The sequence below is a fragment of the Carassius auratus genome, unplaced genomic scaffold, assembly GCF_003368295.1.
Source record: "Carassius auratus strain Wakin unplaced genomic scaffold, ASM336829v1 scaf_tig00001591, whole genome shotgun sequence".
NCBI classification, from domain to species: Eukaryota; Metazoa; Chordata; class Actinopteri; order Cypriniformes; family Cyprinidae; genus Carassius; species Carassius auratus.
The window spans coordinates 2703014-2729425 of NW_020523372.1; the positions used below are offsets into that span (position 1 = coordinate 2703014).

The 26412-nt window shown below is 37.6% G+C and overlaps 1 protein-coding gene across 2 annotated transcripts in view; it reads left to right on the forward strand.

Annotated features, from left to right (window-relative positions):
* Positions 1–26412, forward strand: part of ptprga (protein tyrosine phosphatase receptor type Ga) — a 217052-nt gene that overhangs the window by 173956 nt on the left and 16684 nt on the right. Inside the window, exons 8-15 of one of the 2 annotated variants that reach the window (XM_026242518.1) lie at positions 564–756; positions 7044–7228; positions 9886–9994; positions 10102–10151; positions 10895–11672; positions 14965–15085; positions 21298–21389; positions 25771–25862. In XM_026242518.1, the coding sequence (XP_026098303.1) occupies positions 564–756; positions 7044–7228; positions 9886–9994; positions 10102–10151; positions 10895–11672; positions 14965–15085; positions 21298–21389; positions 25771–25862 (1620 nt within the window). Of the gene's footprint in view, positions 1–563; positions 757–7043; positions 7229–9885; positions 9995–10101; positions 10152–10894; positions 11673–14952; positions 15086–21297; positions 21390–25770; positions 25863–26412 lie in introns of both variants that reach the window. The other variant, XM_026242517.1, reaches the window with a different exon arrangement.

Here is a 26412-nt window from a genome sequence, read left to right on the forward strand (position 1 = left end):
AAGATAAAATATAATATACGTCCATAGAATTTCAAAAGAAAACAAATAAAAAATATATATGTAAAAAATTATAAAATAGTATTTTTTATATGCTTAATATATTACATACATAATTACTGTTTGTCACATTTTATACAATTAATAACACATTAACATTAACTAAAAACAGGACAGCTGTCTATAAGAAATTACACGAATGCAAAAGTCTAATAAAGTTAATAAGTGCTTAATACACTAGAAATGCCCCAATGTCAGTAATGCATAGTTAGCTACTGAGTGTAGAACTGATAAGTATACATAACAGCCTTGATCCAAACCTTAATACAAAAGCAGGAGAGGGATGGAGACAGAAGGTTAGTGAGGCATCACAGAGGCGAAAGTAAGACAGACGGTCGTCATGTTTTCAGGCTTTGATCAGCCTGTGAGCTAAAATAACATTTCTCTGAGTTACTAGTTTGGAAGGAGGGGGAAAGAGACTCCGGCCGTCTTGGGAGATGACTTACTGAAAAATAAGAGTCAGATATAAAAACATACTGAACTCTCTCTCTCTCTTTCTCTCTCAGCTGGAAGCGTTCTACTCCATCTTCACAACAGAACAGCAGGATCATGTTAAATCCGTGGAATATCTGCGGAACAACTTCCGCCCACTCCAGAGTCTGGACAACCGAGAGGTCTTCAAATCCGCTGTCAAAGACGCTTGGCTGCCTGACTTGACTGACAGCCTGGGGAACCCGTACGGTACTGATGCTTCTAAAGGTGGGCGGGCTCTCCTGACAGCTGATTGGCTGGCAGCTTCTATCAAGCCAGATGTTTGTATATCATGGCTTCGAATCATGTACCCTGTATTCATGAGCTCTAGACTCTTTCTGGATACAAATTTAGATTCAAATAGATTCAGATTTCCCTCATTAGTGCTTACTCATAATGCATCGCATAATGCAAGAGCAAGCGCGTGTGTGTCAGTGTCTGTGAGTGCGTGTGTGTAATGAGAGTGAGTAGGTGGCATATGGTGCCGTCCTCTGCTATTGTGTCATTAGACGCTCTGTCTTTACTTGCCTATTTCCTCGCACATTTCTCTGCTCCATGTGGCAGCCACGCTCATAAGAAATGCACAGGACTGTAGCTTTTCAAGGACACGCTGTTTTTCTCACCCCTACTCGTGTCCAAAAGACAGCTGCTTTGGTGTCTTTTGAGAGTATGTGGACACCAGTGGTTGAAGCATTCAGATAAACACACACATTCAATTCTATATCGTGAAGGGGTCTTTCATTCGGCTTATGTTTTTTGTGTAATAATGGTACTGTAGCCGTGGTGCGCATAAGTAACTTCTTCCAAGAACAATTTTCTGACCCCAGACGGTAGTGTGAATATTTTGTATATTAAATGTCCCCAACAATTACACATTATTTAGTATTTTCCGTCCTAAGGGCCAGATTCACTAAATGGCAAATTAGCGTTAGATTGTAATTCCATAAAAGCGCAGATGGGAGTGGAAAATTCTGCGTGTGATTTACTGACAATGTGCACATTACAGAAAAGAGACGCAACCATATCATTTCCATAATGACCAGAGCAATCTACCAAGAGCAGCACAAATTACCGGCTGCTTTAAGACATGCTTTTTTGGGATGTTAAAGGGTGGTTGATTGCGATTTCACATTTTTAACGCTAGTTAATTTGTAATGCTGCTGTTTGCGCATAAACAATATCTGCAAAGTTGCAGCGCTGAAAGTTCAATGCAAACGGAGATCTCATCTTTTAAAGTTCAGGCAGTTGAATGCCTACAAAAACAGCTGTCAATGGGCTACAAAGAGCCTCTTCCCAGGTCCATTACGTCACAAACCCAGATAAACCCCACTCCCTGGAACACGCAAAAAAACAGATGCTGCTTGCTTTAGAGAAGAGGAAGAGAAAACTAGGTGTGCATGTAAAAATCTGTGCATATATAAATAGCAATTCAGTTTCAAAACCAATGTTCTAGAGCAGCAGTTCTCAATCCTGTTCCTCGCATCGCCCTGCCGTGCATCTCTCTCTCTCTCTCTCTCTCTCATTTAGATCATCAGATCAGCTCCAACAAACTGTTCGATGTATACACTTATTTTCACAAAGCAATGAGAAGCGTTATACATGGAAACGCGTACGGTCGCTGTGCTGTATTAAAGCTTAAATCAGAATAAAACCATGTATTAAAAGCTAACAGAAGCACTAGTATTTGCAAACAACAGCGTATCTAAATGTATGAGACAACAACAAACAAACATATCATTAAGAGCGTGCTTGCACAGGTTCTACACGATCCTCTTCATTATTAGTCTCTGCATCTCTATGGGGCTCAAATTGATAAGCAATATAGAGGACGTCATAGTTTACAATACAACCAGAGCACATTCTGAGCTTGAGGAGCGGGATGTTCAGACACGCTGTAGAGGCGGTTAAGCGAATCACAACACATTGAGCCAGCTGACCAATCTCAGCCCATTGCTTATTTCTGAGGGAGGGGCTTTATAATAACAGGAAATAAATCAAGACGTTTGTCAGAGAAAGGACAGGTCGTTGTGGAATAAAGGTAAATTGTGTGAAAAATAATGCGTTTTTAAAAAACGAAGCATAAACACATGTTAAACTACACCCCATAAACACAATCCAGCCTAGAGAAAAAAAAACTGTAAACTACCTCTATAAATAATGGTGCAAATACCAGTAATTTGACTAGTACAAACATTAGTAAATCACATAGCATGAAATGAAAAATCCTACAAATGCATATTCAATAAAGGTAAGGTGCAAAAATAACAGTGTCCATGCCTTTTCAGCTCTAATTCTTCACTGCATGTCTTTAGTAAATCCTGACATTACTATTTTAACAACAAAAGACAGTTTGCGCTGGCAGATATACTAATATACTACACATTTTTATTCATATTGAATTGTTAAATCTATTGACAGCTCTAGTTTCATTTAACTTGCCAGCAAACTGTTTAATTGTTACGTAAGGTATAGAATTTTTGACTGCTATTGTAAGCCTAAATTTTGATATCCCACCCTGCATCGAAGACATATCCTGACATACACAAACACCAGGACTTTTTCCTGCTGTAATCTTCTTATTAGGTAATTCTGTCCCCGTTTACAGTCTACACTTCCCGTTTTCTTGCTGCCTAGCAACCTCATGAAAATGATTTTTCACGTGGAGATCACAGTGGTGCTTGACGCTTGTGTTAAGAGGAGCACTGAAGCCCTGACGTGGGTCATGTGACAGGGATTTAACCCTAACAAACTAACAAGCATCCTTACTGTCATTTTTACATCCCTTTATGATGGCCGTTTTTCTCATGGGAATATTTGATCCACACAAATTGGCAAACAAAAATACACACCCACTACCTTTCAGTACAGACAAAGGTTGTTTACCCCATATACACAAAACACTCATCCTACTCTTTCCCTGTACATTGTGGAACGTAATATCTAGAGGGCTTTAACAGATATTGATTGGCCCTGGAATTGTACTGCGGTAGCGCCTCTCATTTACAGTTTGCTCACATGTTCATAAAATCTTGCCTAGTGATCCATGGTCCAAGTACAATGCCTCATCCCCCACACCTCAGACACAGATCACAGTACACAAACGGCAAAGCAGAAAGACGACACCTTCCTCATCGCCTTAATGACATCTTGACGTCTTGAAGAAGGAGATCAATACAAAAGGTTTTACATCAGCTCATGTTTTTTTTTTTTTTTTTTGGACACCATTCTCTTTTTTATCCTTTTTAGGCACACTATTATGTCATGGAGTGGCACATATCACAATGTGTAATTTTTATCAGATTGGCTTTAGTAAGCTAAATGCTAAAATAGCTAATTAAATTAACCTTAGCAAGACAAAGTAATTTACCATTTATTCTAAAACTATTTTGCCAAATACTCCACAGATCATAACATTTCCACCACAATCAACATACAAGTCATTTTGTTGTGGAAATGACTTTTTTAATATATATATATATAACTTGCATTATATATATATTGGTTCAGAGAAAGAAAACCGAAAATGCCACATTTTCTTCTGTAATAAGTGTATATCCACTAATGGAGAAATGAAAAGTCCTCAGGCACAAAAGTACCAATTACTGTAGAAGCACAGAGAGCTCATCACCCACATTAGTGGTTCCCAACACTAGTCCTTGAGGCACCCCAACACTGCACGTTTTGCATGTCTCCTTAATCAAACACACCTGATTCAGGTCATCAGCTCATCAAAAGAGACTTCAAGACCTGAAATTGGTGTGTCAGAGAAAGGAGGTATGCGAATTGTGCCGTTCTGGGGTGCCTCTAGGACCAGGGTTGGGAACCACTGGGTTAAACTCTTTCTGTCTGACTAGCTTGATAACGCGGATCCAGACAAATCCGGGTGATTTGGATTACTGAAACTGCACCGATCCTCCTAAACAGCTGTTTAAATTCCAGCACATACTGAATCAGAAATATAATTAATTATTGTGTTTGGAAATATTCTAAAACTGTAATACGAAGAGAGAAACACTTCTCTTATCGCTCCCTGGTTATACGCTTAATTTCAGCTCTGTGCAAAATTGATTGTGGATGCTGTGCGCTGTCATCGAAAAATAAAAAGGGAACAGAAAGGATAGAATGAAGACAAAAGGATGATAGGGTGGAGTAATAGTGTGATAGAAGCTGAAAACAGAAGCATATCAATGGTGCCTGCAGGCCGGAGCTGAACTTTTTGTCAGCTTCGATTAATTCAAAAGATGCGCCGGATCATAGCTGAACTCTCCCTCACAGTAGGCAAAACAACCGAATCAGTTTTATCAGAATATAGTACAGACTTTGAAGCAGCACACATTCCCACCTGCGAGTGTGTCCAGCTGGGAAATGCATCAATTGGATTTTTTTTTTCTTCTTCTTTTTTTACATTCAGTATTTCAAGCTAAAATGTGCGTAATAAATGCCAGTACTTGTGTGGCTACTGCACACACTTGCTTTGAGATACAGTTGTGTTTATTTTCACTCTTCTGTTGTTTAAAACCTGCATATTTTTTCCATCCAATGTAAGAATATTCTTGTTCATGTGAACTGTTCCTTTAAACTGGTCTTTTTCGAAACAGCCGCTCAAGGTTAACAGAGTTTTGCACTTTCTCTCTCTCTAATTTGACTTCTGCTCTCACCTTTTCTCCTTTCCTGCTACATCCCTCCATTAATCTCACTCTCCATGGTCAACAAGCCGGAGGGCCATAGATGGCCTTTTTATTAAATGTTTCTCCGTGCATCTCATAAGAGACCTGCACTCTAGCGCAGTAACCTCTGCGACTGTGTTTCTGAGTGGGACGAGAGAGTAGGGATGTGCTGCACAGATACATGGATGGAGGCTTTTCTTCGGATGATTTCTCTGAATTCTGTTGAACATTTTGTTATTTAAACAATCATGTAAAAAATGTGAAAAATACTAAGAATGTCAAGGTATGATACATGATATCATACATCAGTCAGATCAATGTTCTCCAATCCTAAGTAAATTAAGTAAAATTTAGTCAAATTCCTTTTGACGATTATCTTATGATTGCTTTTAGCCTATATAAACACTTGTGTGGTGTATTATGTGGAATAAGTCCATGTCCATGTTAAATGGATGTTAAATGTTAAAATTCCTTGGTAGGAAATCATAAAGTATCAAAAAGTTGTTTGAAAACGAGATTTATCATGACAATCGGGTGTCAGAAACAGGAAGTGATAGCACTTTATATAATAACTGCACATTAAAATATTTCATGATAGCATCACCTACTATAAGAGGGTGATTTTTTTTTTTCAGTCCGTCTCCTGTTTTTAAGATCTATTACATGCAAAACCAGACCAAAATTTTGTGCCAAACAGTCCTGTTGGTGTGAACAGCCTTTAAGCATCCCATATATTTCTGTTCCTGCATCCCAATCGATGCTTATGATATACGTTAAAAGTGCTGTATGTACTTTGCTGATGATGGGAAAGTGCATACTTTTTGAGGAAGAAATAAAACGCTCTGCAGGTTTTGGGACAAACTCACTTGTTACACACTGTTTGCATTAGGGTTTGCAATTCATTATTGCTTAGCTTATAGATCTGTACATTAAAAAGTGATGCAGCAGCATTCCTGACTTTAATAAACAGGAAAAGAGAACATCTTAAACTCATCTGTCATTGCGCAAGGAGTTGTGGGCAGTATTAATAGTACTGCCTGCATACTTCTAGCATCCTATAATTTAGTGTACCACGATTTGAAACCCACTGCTTTTATTCTTGAACATCATCTAGGTTTAATAGTATGCAAATTGGGATTTCCATGAGCTTTCGAACATAATTCCCCTATAAACTTCCTGGCTGTTGAACTGTCTATGAGGTCTTATTTAAAGGACAAGCTTCCATCCTCAAAGGTCACACTCACGTTTGCGTGCTGTAATCGCGAATGCATGCCATCTGTGTGAAAGTCAGGGCAGGCATCACTGTGTTCTTAATGCAGTATGATTACGGCTGTAGTCACTATTACTTCTCTTATGATTAGAGCTAATAGAGGCTTCGGCGTGAGGAGTGATGGTAGAATTAGTTTAATTAGCATTGTTTTGGATGTAATGGCTCCCCTGTGGCTGTGGGAGGGAGTGTTCCGTGTGTGTGTGTGTGTGTGTGTGTTTGTCTATGTTGCGTGCATTTTAGGAAGACCAAAACTAAAGAAAATTTAGGGCTTCTTCTGTCAGATTCTCTACGAATAGAAGCTCACCCCCACGCACGCTGTCAGCCGGCAGAAACTGTGGCATGCTCCGTGATTAAACACATTCGGCTGGAGAGATTAACTGCATCTTGGATGCTGCTAGTGTTTACAGAGGGCATGACACAATTCAGGACACGTGAAAGCGGAGTAGATGTAGTCAGTGGTGTAACAGAGCCATCTAGTGGCTGTGGGATCTAAGGGCACTAATGGAGCTCAAGGTTAGAGAGGTGGCAAAGAGATAAAACACACATTTCGTTTTTTTCTTTTTCTGTCTTTCACACAGCATGCAGCAGTGCCCCGATCAACATGAACGTCCAGCACATGAACAAGACGGCGCTTTTCGTCCGATGGTCCCGTCCGGAGATCACCTACGATCCGCCCATCATCAGCTACCACATTTCCTACAGCTGGACCAGAAACGATGAGTCATATGAGGAGACCTACGTCAAAGGGAGCGATCAGAAACTGGTGAGGAATGTGTGTAATGGTCATCCATATAACAATATCTCCTACACAATAATTCCTACATATATATAAAACTCAAATAGCATTCACAACACACTTAACTTCTGGAATGTGACATATTTCCAAGTTAAACTGGATATTTTTTGGGAAACAATAGTGGTGATGGGTTGTGTTTGCTTTTGTGTATTCATTGGTCATCTATACCACAATGTCTCCCAGAAAATGATCAAATATGCTGCTTATACTTTAAAGACAGCATGAAATCGAATATGAAACATTTTTTACTTCCATAATGTGATTTAAACTGGTAACAGTTTAGATTAGAGAACACTATTCGCTTTTAACTAGTTGCTTATTAATATAATGTCTTAGAGACTTATTCTACACAGTACCTAAACATAACTACTGTACTATAACAACGACCTTACTTTCATTCAGTAAGCAGCACCTAAGGAGTTTATTGAGGGAAAAACTTTCAGTTAAAAGTGAATACAGTATGTGTTCCCGAAAGAGTTTCTGTTAAACTAAGTATTCAGTAGGAAACAATGTTGGTGAGGGGTTGTGTGTGTGTGTGTGTGTGTTTTTTTTTTTTTTTTTTACTGATGATCTTTACCAAAATATCTCACAGTAAGCCCAACTGTTGATTAAATACGTGTCTTTAAAGACAGCGTTAAATTGCATTTGCGTCACACTGAATATTCATAAAGTGGGTTATGAAATGCACAAACTGAATATTCATTAGAAGACATTATCATGTTTGTTGGTCATCTATACCAAAACAAAAATCCCCTAAAAATGATAAAATATCACTGTTATACAGCATAAAATAGTATATGCAATGTTTAACTTCCGTAATGTTACAAATTTGCTAGTTAAACAGATTTTATTCATTCACACACACACACACACACACATATATATAAAAAGTTATAACCTACTTTTAGAATTGTTCTTGTTTTTAAGCATTTCACATTTCAGATTTGTGCAGTCTGTTCTTGGAAAACAAACTGGCATGCGCGGGTGTTGTTATCGTGTCTGTAAACCCCTAACTCCTGGATAATATCCTGTAATCTCTCCTCCGCTAGAGCCTCAGATCCATGTTTGCAGAAGCGCAGTGAGTGTGACTGTGAATAAAGACTGTATTTTAGGTCGTCAGCAGGGGGCCGCAGCGGTAGACACCGACCTTGGGGCCCACCATTTGAAAATACTTATGCACTAAAACTATTTAAGAGGTGGAGATGTATTTTACACTCATTTCTCTCGAGTTTCCACCGAGCACACTCTGGGGGGGTATGAAATGTATTACAGGCTGAGTGCAAAACGGTACAAAGAAATGAAGTCGTTTTGTTCCCAAACATTCCAGTGTGCAGTTTTTCTGAAAATGGCATGGCATCCCAATCTCGGAATATCATCAGAGCCGCGCCATTCCCTCCTTTCCCAAATCCCTTTCTATTTTTTTTTCCTGTTCCTCCTCCCTTTTTCCTTTCTTTTAAGTTCTTCATTTCCATTTTTATTTCCTCTCTCGTCCCAGGACGCTTCTATCTGGGTCAAATTAGCAACCGACTCGATTTTCGAGTGACTGCTCGCCAGATCAATAGAGAAGGAGTCTTTACTCCTTTTCATTAATAATAACCTAACACCATAAAGTAATATTGGAGTTGGGGTCTTCTGCAGAATGAAATAGAGTCAAACTCTGCATAAATCAGAAAGGTGTTGGAGTGGAAAGGGACTGACGCCATTTACTTAGCGTAAGATTTACAAATCCCTCCAGAACCGGGGCTCTTTTCAGCAGAGGTGCAGTGAGTTATGATAATGGCTATTGCTCATACACTTAGAATTGTATTGAATCTTCATTTCTCCGAGATGAAATCAGGCTGCCCGAGTGACGTTCAGACAGAGACCAGTGAGACAAGCGAGCAGCAATGAGGGAAATATTGTTAAAAAGTGCCCGTATCTGACCATCAATCTAGATTTGTTAATCAAGTGTGTTGCTAGAGGCGTAATTTAATATGCACTACCCTTTGTGTGTTCTTTGTTTTATTAGTATCAGCTATCAGTAAAAGTACAGTGTATACCACATCATGCAGGTGTTTAGCAATAATAAGAGATATTCGCCTTAGGAAGCGCCATTAATATAGAATCAAAACTTAAATACTGTGTCTCCTCGTAGTATTACACACAAACTATCATATAGTTCATTTGACATTGACTATATACTAATGTAATGTAAATATTTTCTCTGAAACATCCTAATCATGTTGAATGATGTATTGATGAAGGCTTACATTATCTGAACAGCCTTTAAAAATAAATCAGCGCCTCTCTCGCTGAATCGCAATGCCTTTGTGTCCCAGCTGAGCGGCTCGGAGGTGCTTTAGGTGGTAATGAATGTTATGTGAGGGAGAGACTGATAGAGACTGTCTGTTTTCAATGCTAATGACTTGAGAAGAAAGGTGTTAGCGTCAAGTGAAGGAGAAGAGAACAAGCTGTTCACCTTCAGCCTCCAGACCTCTGTCAGGAGAGGTCGCGCTTCAAAGTGTGTCTAGTTCTTCTTTTATGTTTTGACTGGAAGCTTCGGATGATAACCCTTCCAGACTGACTTTTCAGAGGCGTGTCTGTCCGTGACATTGTGTGTGTGTGTGTGTGTGTGTGTGTTTCAGGAAGCCGTCATCACCCCGGTGTCGCCGGATGTGCTGTACCTGTTCCGCGTCCAGGCGGTGTGTTTGAACGACAAGCGCAGTGACTTCAGCCAGAGCATGCTCTTCAGAGGTACAGGCCTGCGCCTGCGCACAGACGAGGCTTTGATGAATGCTAAGCTAGGTGTCGCTTTTAAAAGCGCTGCATCTCACTCATGTTTGTCTCCTTTGTTATGGTAGCCAACACCACCAGGATATTTGAAGGCACAAGAATAGTCAAAACTGGGATGGTAAGTTTACATCTGACCAGCAGGTGGCAGCACAGTCTCTATACCTGTATGTTAGATGTTTATTTATGTTTTATTTCTGATATAACAATGTAAAGAATCATTTTAATAATAATATAAAAAGTACATGGATTATAAATATATTATTATTATCATCATTATTATTTTTATTATTACTATAAGAAAGATTTAAAAATGTATTTTATAAATGTATACAGTAAAATTATATATATATACGTGTGTGTGTGTGTGTGTGTGTGTGTGTGTGTGTGTGTGTGTAGAAGATTTATTCTAATTTATATTATTAAAATTAATACAAATGTGAATTTATTATCCAGATCAAATGTTATTACAAGTCTGTAATATAAAACATACAATTTATTACTTGAAAAATGGCCTCAAACATGTTGCTCTTAATTTAAAGGTTTTTATCTTTTTGAATATTTTTCCCTTTTTAATTTTTATTTCTTATGAAGTAATATATATATATATATATTTTTTTTTTTTATTATTTTATTATTATTATTATTTTTTTTTCTTAGATACATTAATTACACTTAGAACTCCATACAGATCCATAGCTATGCATGAAAAAGATGATAAAAAAATGGCCTGGAACCTGTTATTCTGTTATTCTGTTGGTCCTCATCCGGTTTATGTCAGGTCTATTTTACTCACATGATGTGCACAGATTTTCTCTTTTGGAATCAATGTGTTAATAAAATGCCATTTCTTTCTGTCTCTAGCCAACTGTGTCCCCAGCATCCTCGGCAGACATGGCACCCATCAGCTCCGGCTCCTCCACTTGGACTTCCTCTGGTCTTCCGTTCTCCTTCGTTTCAATGGCCACCGGCATCGGCCCCTCTTCCAGCGGCAGCCAAGCGACGGTGGCGTCTGTGGTGACCAGCACCCTCCTGGCGGGGTTGGGTTTCAGTGGGGGGGTCATCTCCTCCTTCCCCAGCTCCGTCTGGCCCACCAGACCTCCGCCCTCCAGCCGCCAGACCCCAGCTAAACCCATGGTGACCACCACAGAAGCGACCCCCTCACCGGCCTCCGACGCAGACACTACCACAGCCGCAGAGAACGACGGATCGGACGACGGAGGAGATAAGGGAGGGAAGGGTGAGGATGAGGATGCAGAAAAGAATGGAGAAGAAGAAGAGGAAGAGGATGAGGAGAAGAGTGCCGACAGTAAAGACGCCAGAGTTCCAGACGATGTTGAAAAACAGACGAACAGCACTGTGACAAAAGATCCGCCCACAGCAGCGCCGGATTCAACGGCGAAAGAGAAAGGAGAAAACAGGAGGCCAGAAAACTCCACAGCGCCATCTAGTGTCCCGGAGGATCATCTGGAGGACAACACACACACCTTAAGGGAAGAGGACACACAGGTGCTGCCAACCAGAGATCCAGTGGGTGATGATAATGTGACCGCAGTAAAAGAGACCCCAGACAGCACGGCTTATACCAGCAAACCCAGCAGAGAAGACCGCAAACACATGCCTCCTTTCTCTATACTGACAGGTTAGAAACAAGCCCTTATTTCTAGTCGACCTTGTCTGGCTGTGGGATCATGGATTAGTTAGTAGCATGCTGTCCTGGACCACCCAAAGGGGGGCTTCAGGTTTCTGATCTCTTTTTTGGCTCCAAGGCCCAACATTCACAACAAAATCCGAGGCCCCAGGACCTTTGCAGTTGTTCACGATTTAAGGATCTGAATTTAAAAAAAAGTTTTTACTCATATTTTCTCCGTTAAAATATTCAAAAAGAGAAAAAACTGGACAAGTGTACATAAATAAAAATATATAAAAATGGTCATGGAACAGGGTTATTGTAGCTAACTAAAAGTAAAACACATTAAACAAAAATCAATTAAATTAATTACTGTAGATGCCAAGGCCACATTTCTCAATTATTTTATTTTATTTTATTTTATTTTATTTTATTTTATTTTATTTTATTTATTTATTTATTTTTATTTTTTTCTGAGTGTACTAATCTTAACAAAAATTTAATTTAATTTAATTTAATTTAATTTAATTTAATTTAATTTAATTTAATTTAATTTAAAATTACAAAAACACAGTTAATACATTTCCAGTGTAAAGAAAGAACTATAATAATATAGTATGATAGCTAAAGTAAGTTGTGGAGTTATAATAGTTTTTCAAAGACAAAAACACATTTGGTGGGGGGGGGGTTGTTTTAGTTGGTTTTGCTTGTTTTAATGCTTTTGTCTTATTTAAAAGATCTTGAGACCCTTTTGGAAGTTCATAATTTTTTTTCTAAATATGTTAAAAATGCAAGTCAAGCATTGTTTTAATTTCTGAATTCAGATTAATTGGTTTAATTTTAGTTTTCAATAAAGTGAAAAATGTCAGGGTGATACAACTGTCCTGATGTTAGAATGAGGAAAAAACATGAGAAATGCAACGACGGTCAAAGTCATGTGGAGTGACCCAACTCAGAGAAATATCAGATCATTTGATCTCTTTATGTCAAGACAGTAATGTTAGTTCTGTTTTAAAATGTCATGTTGTGCGACTCTCACCCACCCTAGAAACCGCATAGCAACCTTTCACATCCCGCTAACAGCACTCATCTTTTCAGCGGGAGACATTCGACTCGTTTTCTTCTTGTGTTTTGTGGTCCTGTTTGCATCCCCTGTGCAACGATGGATTCATTTCCTTCTCTCACTCTCATTTATTTGTCCTTTATTTACCATCTTCCTTAATTTCTCTTTATCTCCCCCCCTTCCTCATCTCCTCTCTTCTCATCCTTCCGTCTTGCTTTCCATCCCCTCTGTTTGTTTCGGAGGCAGAGGGTTGGCCTAGTTTTCCGGTCTAGAGAGGATGAGAGCAGAAAACATTTTCAGCTGCAGGGAGTTTAGAAAAAAAGAAAACAAGAAAGAAACGGAGAAACTCCATATTTAGCTCTATGGCACTGGAGTTCTGTGTGTGTGTGTGTGTGTGTGTGACCGTGCTGAGGCTGTAGCAGCATGGATTAGTTAGTAGCATGCTGTCCCGGACCACCCAAAGGGGGGCTGCAGGTTTCTGATCTCTCTGTTCTCATGTTCGGGATCTGAGTCTGTGGTTTCCGCTGACAACTTGGGACACGGGTATGTTTGTGTGTGTGTGTGTGTGTGTTTGTGTGGGTGTGTGTGTGGGTGTGTGTTAGCTGTAGACTGGTAGGGTGACCGTGATCTTGCCAAGTGGGACGTGTTCCTGAATCAACATCCTTGTTAGTCCTGGAACAGCATTCCTATCAACCAATCAGGTTTCAGGGGAAGGGGTCAGAGTTCAGCTTAGGACTTGGCAATTCTCTCTGAACTTAAAGAGTGCTTTATTGTCAACCTTTCACTGGAATGTTCTTGGACAAACAAAACATTTTAATCTAGAAACACATTTTACTTGGCAAAATGGTGCTGACCTTAGTGCTTAAGTACTTTTGGCATTTGTTTAGACTTTTTAGTAACCACTTATTTTGAAAGTTGAGTAAATGTTGTGTGAAATAAGTGTTTATTTCAGCAATTTTTGGATCTAATTAAACTTAATATTGTTATATTTTGAATAGATTAAAGTTATTTTATTATTACATTACTTCAACTGTATTTGTGATAATAATAATAGGAATAATAACAATAATGTTGATGCTGTTATAATTAATGTATTTTATCATTCATATATAATATTTTGAATACTGAATAAATATTGTATAAAATATATTTTTCAGCAATTAAACTATATTGCATTATTATTTAATAATGTAGGTTTTTATAATAATTTAATGTGTTTTTATTTTTTTTGCTATTATTATTAATAATAATAAATAATGTCATTGTTGTTGTTGTTGTTAATAATAATAATAATAATAATAATAATAATAATAATTAATAGTAGCAGAAGTAGTAATATTTTTATTATTGATATTGCCGAGTAATATATTTTTGCATTTATTTTAAATGTTTCATAAACATTTTGATTGTTAAGTAAATATTGTGTCAAAATAAATGTTTATTGTATTTTAGCAATTTCTTAATCTAAATTGTTGTAATATTCCAGATGTAAATAATAATAGATGTTGTTACTAATAATAATAGGTAATATGTATCAATAATAAAACTTCATGTTGATATTGTTATAAATAATGTAAGTACCGTTGCATTTATTTTGAAAGTTTTATAAACAGTACTTTGAATTTGAAGTAAATCTTGTGCACAACAATGTTTATTGCATTTTAGCAATTTCTTAATCTAAATGATTATATTTTGAATAAATTAGTAATGTACTTAATTATGAAATGATTGAAAGCTTCAAAATAATAAAAAATGTTATTAATAATAATAGGTAATTGATAATAATTTAATATTGTTGATATTGTTATGATAACTTTAATCACTTTTGCATTTGTTTTGAATCTTTTATAAACATATTATAATTTTGTGATTTTTTTTGTGTAAAACATATGTTTTGAATTTCTAATTAAATACATCGAATTCATTTTAATACAATACTGTGGAAAATTTTGAAAAATGTAATTTTATGAAACTACTGCAAATGTACTATTACGAAGAATAATTACTAATGATGATGATAATAATAATTGTAGGCCAAATAGGTTTTGAAACACTGCCTCTGTTTGATATTTGTGCTGATCGTTATGTGTGTGTGTGTGTGTGTGTGTGTGTGTTTGTGTGTGTGTGTGTGTGTGTGTGTGTGTGTGTGTGTGTGTGTGTGTGTGTGTGTGTGTGTGTGTGTGTGTGTGTGTGTGTGTGTGTGTGTGTGTGTGTGTGTGTGTGTTTCAGAGCGTACCGTAGTCTCCAGCATGCACCCTGTGCCCGCTTCAGCCCGGATGGAGTGGATTATTCCTCTGGTGGTGGTGTCGGCGCTCACCTTCCTCTGCCTCATCCTGCTGCTGGCCGTCCTCGTTTACTGGAGGTGAGACACTCATCCACACTGACACTTTCAGACTCGATGAATCTCTGACAAACTGACTGACCGCTGGATGAATCACTGATTTATTTCCTGAGCCACAGCCACTGATTCTGTGATTGAATCACGGGGAGTCACACAGATGGATGGCTTTACCCTGATGTGACTCTCTTAAACACTTCATCTGGTTTATTGTGTTAGAGTTTGGCTGACATGTGCATGTGTATGTGTGAGTTTGTGTCTGTTTGGATCCTGTAGCTAGTAGTTTATTACTCCGCGGCCCCTGGCGTCCCCTGGGCCCCGAGGGCTGGAATGAAAAGCAGTTAGAAGTGTGTGTGTGTGTGTGTGTGTGTGTGTGTAGCATGTGTAAAGTGTGGGTGATGTGTCTCTTGTGACGCTAAGTAAGATAGAGAGAGGCCGTACTCTTCCCTTAGGGCACCTCTGAAGTCATTGAGGTGCGATAGAAATGGCTCTCGGGGCCCAGTTTCCAGGGTCACACTCCTGACTGAGTGAATGTGGCTTCAAACAATAAATATATGTGTGTGTGATAGTGTGCAAACTACCATTTAAGTGTTAGATTTTTTTATGTTCTGAAAGATATCCCTGAAGATTGTTTATTTCACCAAAAACACAGTAAAATAGTAATAATGTAAAATATTGTCCTTGTTTAAAATAACTATTTTCTAATTCAGTTAGTTTTTACATTTAATCTATTCTTGTAATGCAAAGCTGAATTTTCAGCATCATTGCTCCAGTCTTCAGTATCCCATGATAATATATAAAAAAAAAAAAAAAAAAAAAAAAAAAAATATATATATATATATATATATATATATATATATATATATATATATATATATATATATATATATATATATATATATATATATATAAATTATTTTTTACATTTAAATTTATGCATTTTAGCAGAAACTTTTATCCAAAGCGACTTACAGTGCATACAGGCTATACAATTAATTTCTTTTATTTATTTTACCAGTTTGTAACCTGTGCTACTTTTTTCAGGATTCTTTGATGAATCAAATGTTCAAAAGGACAGTATTTATTCTAAATAGGAATCTTTTATAACAGTATAAATCTTTACAGTCACTTTTTATCAATTACTATAGCATATCCATGTTTTATCAATATATGTTACACCCTGTTCTGTTTTCATCCCTCATTTGCTCTGTGTTACCTTCAAGTTTGATTGTGTCATTAGTGGTGTGTGTCATTAATTATCTTTCTTTGCTTCTGTATTTTAAGTGTAGTCTGTCCTGTCTTTCTTTGTCCGGTATTGTTTTATGTTAATCTGTGCGTTAGACCCTCTTCGTTGTGTGGATTACCTTTAAAAGGATTTGTTGTTAATGTTATATTCTTCATTGTGTCTTCGTCTCCATAACATCAGTATCGTGACAATATACAGTCAAACCAAAAAATATTCAGACACCAGGTGAGGATAGCAAAATAAAGTAAATTGTGACACATTATGCCCAAAAAAGTCTTTAGACAGTGGACTACCAGTAAAATTTATAAATACATAAAAATTGGAACCAAAAATTAGATTTGACCCTTTGACCTGACCATGTTTTGTTACATACCTTTCTATCAACGTTATATCTCACATCATCAGAATGGATTTGTTCTGACACAGTTTAACTTTGATAAATAAAAAAATTTGATAAATAAAATGTTGAAAAGAAGAGCATTTATTTGAAATATATATGTTTCTAACAATGTAAGTCTTACTATTCCTCTCTCACATCCTTTCTGAATAAAAATATAAATTTCTTTCATAAAAAAAAAGAAAGAAAGAAAAAAGTAGTGACCCCAGACTTTTGCACGGTACTGTTAACTTTTACAATTTCTTATTCTATAGGATTTCTGTTTTGAACAAATCCTGTTCTTTTGAACTTTTTAGTAATCAAAGAATCTTGAAAAGAAGTGTCACAGGTTATAAAAACAAATTAGGCAGCACAACTGTTTCCAACATTGATAATAATCAGAATATTCGAATGATTTCTGAAGGATCATGTGACACTGAAGACTGGAGGAATGATGCTGAAAATTTAGCTTTACATCACAGGAATAAATTAGTTTTCAAACTATATCAAAATAGTAAACAGTTTTTTTTTTTTCGTAATAATATTTCACAGTATTACTGTTTCTTCTGTATTTTGGATCCAATAAATGCAGCCTTTATGAGGAGAAGAGTCTTCCTAAAAACATAAGAAATCTAAATGATCGCAAACTTGTGTTTGTGTTTGTCCGTTTGCACTCTCTGGATATGTTCCCCTCTCTAGTAGCCAGCTGATAAAGTCTCTCAGGGGTTTTGATCACACGATGTCTGGGTTTAGCAAACAGCTCTATGTCAGGACGGTCTCCTCAGGTCTGGGCTCTCCGCCCTGGGCCAAAACCGACCATCTGCTCCCTCCTCTGGAGCTCAAGGGCCATGCAGTAGCAGGGGGTCGTGAAATATTTCGAGCTGTGTAACTGCCGCCAAATCCTCCACTGCTAGATAACACACACATCCACGCGAACACACTTGACCAGGCGCAAAACCTCTCCAGAGAGAACATACATCTGTCACAGCACTCATAGTCATGGTGAAGACAACTATAATTAACATACACACTAAACAAATGAGACATAAACTATTATTTGATGCTGTTTCTAGTTCAGATCTGCTGGGTATTCAAACATCTGTCATTAATATGTTCCCACACACTCATGCTCACACTTCTTGATGATGATTGTTGGTGTGTGTGTGAGGGTCTTTAAGTGTAATCTGTTCAGTAGACTGACTGAGATTACCCTCAACACTACACGCTAATGTCTAGGTCTGTATCAGATCAGATATCCTTACCTTCTGTCACTGTGTGTGTGTGTGTGTGCCATGTGTACATGCATCTATGTATGTCTCACTGTATGTTCTGCATGTGCACATGGAAACAATAGAGCAACAATTATTTAAATTAATAAACATTGAATGAATTAATTAGAGTCTGAGCCTTAACATTAATTACAATAAACAATGTTTGATGAGACTGATCAAATATAATCAAGATAATTTAAGATATTATTGTGGCAGATGAGTAAATCATTGAATAGACATGATAATAAACAAAAACAAAAGTGCTGTATATCGCACTTGAGTTTTGATGCATGTTGTTGTGGTTGTCATCTAAAGCATTTAAAAATCAATGTCATTATTTGAAATAAAGCTGAAATTAAGCACTAAAATTAAGCTAAATAGAAGTATTATTAACAAAAAATTAATTTACAAAAAGCACATTGTTTATATGTATGCGACCTAGTGGAAACATTGTGTTCTGTGTTTTTTTTTTTTTTTTTTTTTTTGCTCTAGTGTGTCTGAAGTCCACCTGGAAACATTAACTAGGATGTGCCACTTCCTGTGACAGTGTCAGGGCAAAGTCAAACAATCATTTACACTTGAAAAATAATTTCTCAGCAAGTACCTTTAAAAAAATCCTTAAAACAAGATACACTCAATCAAAACAAAATCTCACATGCAATATGTCTTGTTCTCTAGTTTTGTCCTTAAATAATCTTTGTGTAAAACAAAAAAAATGGGTTAATAAAAATGTATCATAAATATATTCATAATAATGTTAATTATCAGCAGATCTGTTGCATTCCAATTACAAATGGATTAAAATCATTACGTGTGCTATGTAGTTTCGTAGGAGTTGTGTTGATATCTTAGAAACATGCTAAAGTCAGACTCTTCTGAGCTCAGATGTGTGTTGAGTTTTGCATGCACTTTTTATTTGTGAGCCACGTGGAGTTGTCGCTTACAGTTTGTGAAGTTTTCCGAGTCAGTAATTTATGATCTTGTGTGATGAAACCTCTTGAGTGTAACTCTGTAGCAGCTCACTGAGACACACAGACAAACACTTAATCATTGTCACGTACCATACTGAAACGTTTATGCATTTTCCTCAGATCTATTGAATGGTAAAAATCTTTGTGTTAAACAATGCAGTTATTCTTTTGAAGCTGAATAAAATCCCTTAGCATAATGTCCAGTTGGACTGGTTAAAGTTGAGTGATAATTATCTATATTATAACTTCCTAAAGCATTTCCTGACTGTGCTTTTGTTCTACAGATCAGACACGTTGAGCACATACGTTCACAGTTTCTACAGGGAGGTGTTTCTCTGACGCACTTAAGCCAGGACTTTAGCTAAAGATTATTTACAGTGTAGAGTTGGTTTTTACATTGTAATTTTGGCAGGGCTGTCGAGCTCCATGAAAAAAAAGTACTATAAATAAAATCCATATGTCTTGTGAAACCATCCAATACCTTTCTGTCAAGAACAGGCTGTTATTCTGTCAAATTCTTCCCTAACGCTTTTCAGATCTTCTTTATGTTTGCATATTCAAATGTTACCAATCTCAAATTTAAATAGCGCTAAGAAATTTGAGATGTACAACAAAGGATGGGATTTAAATATTGATACTTAAATAAATAAAAATTAAACCTAAATAGTAATATAAAAAACGAATAAAAATGACAAAAGTATATATATATATATATATATATATATATATATCACAGCACAGCACTTTAACAACCCTTTAAATATTCAACTTCACAAATTTAAGTCAATAACAGAAATTTAGTGCAACTTTAATCCTTTATATATTTTGTGTTTTTTTTTTTATTGTTGTTGTTGTTTTTTGTGTGTTTGTGTCTTCATTCTCTTGGACAGACAAATTGTTTAAAAAGGGAGTTCAACACAAGAATAGAGTAGTTGGACACAAAGGAGTGTCCATCTGGAAGGGTGTGTGTGTGTGTGTGTGTGTGTGTGTGTGTGTGTGTGTGTGTGTGTGTGTGTCCGGAGGGAAAGGCAGCAGGTGTCTGTGGTTTATCAGATCAGTTCTGGACCGATCTGGGATCAGTGAACTGTTCACGTCTGACCCCAGCAGCTCTAGCACTTGTGTAATGCCCTGTACATGTGATACACCAGGACCAGCCCTCTCTCCACCCCCTCTCTCTCTCTCTCTCTCTCTCTCTCTCTCTCTCTCGTTCTCTCACTGCTCACTGCTCTGTTGGCTCGGCGGCAGCATGCGGAGCCTACAGTCGCTCACCTCTCCTAAAATCCCTCGTTCTTTGCAGGGATGAACAGCTTATGTTCTCTGCTGTGCATCAAGTACAGGTAGGACAGACGAGACTCCCGCTGGCTTATCGGGTTGACGTCCAAAACTTGGAGTTTTTGTAACTTTAAAACAACCTTTTAATCTCTCGCTGTCTTTCTCTTTCTTTTTTGTGTCTATGGATTTTGTTTCGAACCTACTTATCACTTTTCTTGCAAAGTGAAAGAAAGTGGTAAAACCCGTTTACAGCTCTCAAACTGGAAACAAATGCCAATAATTCATCCTGACAGTCTGGGTTTCTTAAAGAGTTTGTTTACTTTGTAATTTGGTGTGCTATGTTCTAATTGGACATCATGCAGACAGCTGACAGCTTAAAATGCATCGATAGAAAATGTTTCACATGGATTTAGTAAAAAAAAAAAAAAAAAAGTGTGTGGGTTTAAATTTTGCAGGGGGCAAAATGTACACAAAACTTAGATTAATCTAACAAAACCTCCTTTAGAGGGCATCAGGAAATGTTTTTTCTAATAATATAATACTTTGTTTTCTAATTATAATTTTACATTAAAACTTAATTATACTTTACATTTACATTAATTATAATTCTCTTATCATTCAATTTCTTAAATCAAAACTCAGTTCCAAATCTCTATATGACTTAATTTCTGATGTGGAACACAGAAGGAGAAGTTTAGCAGAATGTTCAAGCTGTTCTTTCTCTACAGAAGATGAGGACTAAGGAATGGACAAAAATGGCCCCATAAAACATCATAAAATTATGATAGTTTGCTATAAAAGAACTACTTTTGTATACAAGAATACAAGTCACACTGGTTTGTAAACACATTTTTCCTTTTTTATTATTATTTATATCCGTATTGATGCTCTTCAGAGTGTTTGAAGTGTAAGGCTGTAATCTCTGTTTGGAGTGTTCGATTTGCTCTTTGAAGAGAAGGTTGAAAGTTCATCTTGATCCTGTTTTATGTACCCAGCAGCATGTGTGTTTACTCTGGTGGGGATTGTTACCTAAACCACGCCTCATGGAAACCCTAAAGCAGCCCTGAACAGCCATTACAACGACTGTCTCTGTTCCGCAGGAGGTGTTTCCAAACGGCTCATTTCTACGTCGAAGACAGTAACTCGCCCAGAGTTGTGCCCAATGAGAGCATCCCAGTCATCCCAATCCCAGGTAGGAGATTTCTAACAGATCTCAGATCAGTCAAACTCTTACATACTGTACAGTATGATCTAAGGACACGCTCCACTCTGATCCAGTGTCAGGTGCGGGAGAAGTCTTAGATTACAGGTGCTTTGATATGATCTAATGTCAATATAGTGATACGAAACATTGTGTGCATGTGACTTTCGGGCTTATTTTGTGTTATGGGTAAAAGGTTGGATTACATAAGATTTTTAACAGTGCTAAGATTGAACAAAGCTGTGGCAGTCTTCTCAGCGTGTGTGTTTGTGTGGAATAGACTCTCTCTACAGACTGTCATTCTGTGCAATTAGTGCAGAATCTAAAAATCCATTGCTGCATTGATTCTGACATGAAGTGGCTCTAATCAAGTTTTCAGCTTTTGGGAGATTGGGAGGAAAATAACTGTGGTCACAAGGATGTAGGGTGTAGCGCCAGATTATAGGTTGATTTCATATGTTGTTGTTTTTTCTCTTGTTGTTTCTTATATTGTGCTGTGCTTGCACTATTGCTCTTCGTAACTCCTAGCCCTAAAGACCTGGGTACACTTCATTTCCTGTGTTCCTCTTCATTTTGTGCATAGCCTTGTCCGCACAGCTTTCAAAGGATACTGAACTGCGGATGAGCGTGAACAGGCGAATTCAACACATGCGCAGCACCAAATATCGGACTCATTTGGTCTCACCATTCATCTTGTGTCTACCTTTTTATATGATTACAAAAATGATGTCACATGAACCATTGCGCAACACCGATAATTTGGGCTTAAGTATTAGACATCCTTCAACAACATGTGCTACAGGCATGAATAATATGTCAAATTCTATTACTTAATTTTCGTATAAAACGGGCAAACAAAAAATCCCCTAGATTACCATTGAAGGAATACTGCAGCAACCACCCAGAACACCCTAGCAATGCCTGACAACCAACAACAAACACCATAGAAACCACCTAGCAACAACTGAGCAGCTACTTATTATAGTACTTCCTACCACATCCTGAGACTGCTACACAACACCCAATTAATCCCCTAGCAACCGTTTAGTAACACTACTCATAGAATTCCAGCAACCATCAAGCAAAGACCTGGCAATCATCCCCAACACTGCATAAAGCTTTGTAAGTCCCCAATGACACCCGTTTAATACCCTGACAAACTACCCACAGTACTCTATCAATGCTCTAGCAACCAATTAGCAATAGAATTTAGAAAACTTCAGCAACCGCATTCTCAAAACCCCATCACCACTCTGGCAACCAACCACAACACCCTATTAAAAACCCTGAAACCACCAACAACACCTAACTATATGACTAACAGCGATGTCCTGAAAGCCACCTTCAACTACCCACAACATCCTAGGAACCTCTAGCCATTCAGAACTCTCCAGGCAAGAACCACTAAGCACAGACCTGGAAACATCCGCAACACCCCATAAACACAACACCCGAGCAACTGACTGGCTGGAAAAGCCCTAGCAACCACTAAGATACAGTACAGACCAAAAGTTTGGACACACCTTCTCATTCAAAGAGTTTTCTTTATTTTCATGACTATGAAGATTGTAGAGTCACACTGAAGGCATCAAGGGCTATTTGACCAAGAAGGAGAGTGATGGGGTGCTGCGCCAGATGACCTGACCTCCACAGTCACCGGACCTGAACCCAATCCAGATGGTTTAGGGGTGAGCTGGACCGCAGACAGAAGGCAAAAGGGCCAACAAGTGCTAAGCATCTCTCGGGGAACTCCTTCAAGACTGTTGGAAGACCATTTCAGGTGACTACCTCTTGAAGCTCATCAAGAGAAGCCAAGAGTGTGCAAAGCAGTAATCAAAGCGAAAGTTGGCTACTCTGAAGAACCTAGAATGTGACATATTTTCAGTTGTTTCACACTTTTTTTGTTATGCATATACTTCCATATATAATTCCACATGTGTTAATTCATAGTTTTGATGCCTTCAGTGTGAGTCTACAATTTTCATAGTCATGAAAATAAAGAAAACTCTTTGAATGAGAAGGTGTGGCCAGACTTTTGGTCTGTACTGAATATCCTGGCAACCACTCAGAACATGCCTGCACACAAAGACCTAGCAGCCATTCACAACACCCTAACATCCATCAACAACACCCAAGTGACTGCCTGGTTAGCAAAGCAGTGTCCTGACAACCACATGAAACTACCCACAACCCCCTAGCAATGCCCAAGCCATTTAGCAGCACTCTAGCAGTCACTCAGAACACTCAAGTGGTGAAGAATTAGTTTAGAATGGTTCTCCTGTTTTGTTAATAAGATGAAGTTTTGGAAAGGCTGGCCATGTAACATTTATTGTATGCTGGATCTGATGAGTGTGTGCTACATTGAAGGGTTTGTTGATTATAGCTCTGTTAGACCTGTTCAGGGTCTGTGCAGTTAACAGAGAATCATACACATTAGCCATTAAGATTAGAGCCAAGAAAATGGTTTCATCTGACTGACCTGTATCTCACATTGGATTGTTGCAGTTGTCTGTGTGGGTAAATCATCAGCAGAGAGCCTAGCTGAACAGAAATGGACAGCGTGTGATTTTCAGGGTCTGAAGTTTTCAGGTCCGGGTTAGTCAGTTTAGTGGAACCCAGATCTTAATACAACAAGAGCCATTGATTTGCTCAGGCTTTTCCATAAGCACTTCATTGGAAGCAAATTTCATTGTTGCACTGTGGCACGGCTCACAATAACGGTGGCAGGGTGCCCTCAATCCAATTTGGGCATCTGTGTTCCAGCTTGGCGAGGGCTGGCTTCTATATGTACAAAGATCCATTTAGTGTGGGCAGCATCCTCTCTCTCTCTCGACTGGCTCTGGCTCATATGGCGCTTCAAGTTCACTGTCCTTTCAAACATGGACACTTTCCTGCTAAATAGGGCCTTTAGTTTCTGGCTCAATTTCCCTGTTAGTTTCTGGCATCCGCGGGTGCCAACATTTGTTTGTTAGCTGGCGTTTTAGGATAAAGACAGAAGGTGCGTGGATCGCCTTTTATTAGTGACAGAAGCTTTAGATAGTGTTGGGCTCGGGTCATGGAAATTTTGAAAAAGTTATTGTAAAAAAAAATTCATTTAATATACTCTACTGTTAAAAAAAATTGGAATCAGTGAGATATTTATAGATATTTATATTTATTATTATCATAGAGATATGTCTAACGTTACAAAAGGTGTGATTAAAATGAATGCTGTTCTTTTGAAATTTCATAAAAGAATCCTGGAGGAAATACATACAATTTTACCAAAAAAAAAGAAAAAAAAAAAAAAAAATGATATATATATATATATATATATATATATATATATATATATATATATATATATATATATATATATATATAATGCCGCACAACTGCTTTAAACAATGATAGTAAGTTAATAAGTTAAGATATAATTAGAGCATATTATAATGATTTCTGAAGGATCACATGTCACTGAAGGTAATGGCTACTGAAAATTCATCTTTGCATCACAGGTATAAATTACAGTTTAAAATGAATAAAAATAGATATCTTAAATGCTAAGAATATTTCACAATATTTTTTACAGTATTTTTTTATAAATGCAATGTTGGTGAGCATAAGAGACTTTCTTCAAAGATTAAAAGATCAACAATTCCAAACTTTTGAATGGTAGTGTATGTAATTATTATATCTTATATTATATTATATTATATTATTACAATAATTAAATTAATAAGTTATTGAATAAATAATTAGTAATTAGTAACCACACTAATAAAAAAATGTGAACCTGGACCTCTGAACCTTGTTGTTGTTGTTTGTTTTGTGTATTTAGCCTTATAGCCAGATTTAGGTGACAGTTTGTGGGCTTATTGTGTGTCTGTCAGTTGAAGAGTGTGAATCTGGCCACTCTTTGTGTTCACCATGTCTGAAGTTTGATCCTTCATTCATCCTCTTAGACTCCTCATAGTCGACACATTGAACTGTTGATTATCTAATCAGCCAGTCCACCAATCAAAGCACAGTATCTACCGTTAAGAAGGATCACCGTACCAGCTTTGGAAAGACTTGTGGGATCTTTTGCTGGCATAAGGTGCCATTTTGAATGTTTAATCAAAACTACAATAATTATAAAACAGTAGTATTAATTACATTAATAACTGTATTTATTTTAAGATTATTTTATTAATCCAAAATTAAATGTCGTTGTTAAGGATTGCAGGTTTAAATATTGAAAAGCCAGAATTTTGTATAAGGCTAACTATCATTGGCTTAGTGAGGGTGATGAGGGTCTATGGCGTCTCTTTTGTGACGTTTCCTGTTTTATGGTTTTCTCAAGATAAGACAACAAAAGGGTGGGATGCATCTCTTTTTTTCTCTGTTTCAGATGATATGGAGGCCCTCCCTATTAAACAGTTTATCAAGCATGTATCAGGACTCTACTCCAACAACCAACACGGCTTCTCAGAAGAGTTTGAGGTAAGATCTTCACACACACGCACACTTTACAGGCGTATCCCGTCTAGAGGTCTTCCCTCTCAGCAAACTCCTTCAGACTTTTGTAAACACAGGTCCCGTCTCATGTGGTTCCCCCTGCAGTGGTTCTGTTGACAGGTTCTGGTATCTGTCTGTGAACAGCTGGGCCGGGGTCCCTCCGCGGATGTTTGTTATTTCTGGCAGGTGGCCGTACAGGACAAGCCAGTTGAACTCGGCCTGCGTGAGAATGAATTAGGCCATCTGAATGCCGTCTTTTTTCACACTGGGTTTTTTTGGACACTCTCTCATGTGTGTGTGTGTGTGTGTGTGTGTTAGTGTTTCACAGAAGCCAAAAAAACCACAACAACATTCTGTCAGACTAATGTGATGAGAGTTTGTAGGAGGATGACTTGTAATTAACTATCCTTTGGGTCTTGGGCCACAGTGTCTGCTTGTGCTGTCAGTGGCACAGCTGAATGTCAATGAATGATCTGAGATTTTTAGCCCGTGTTGATCACCTGCATGTCAGAGCTGCATGTACACACACAAACAC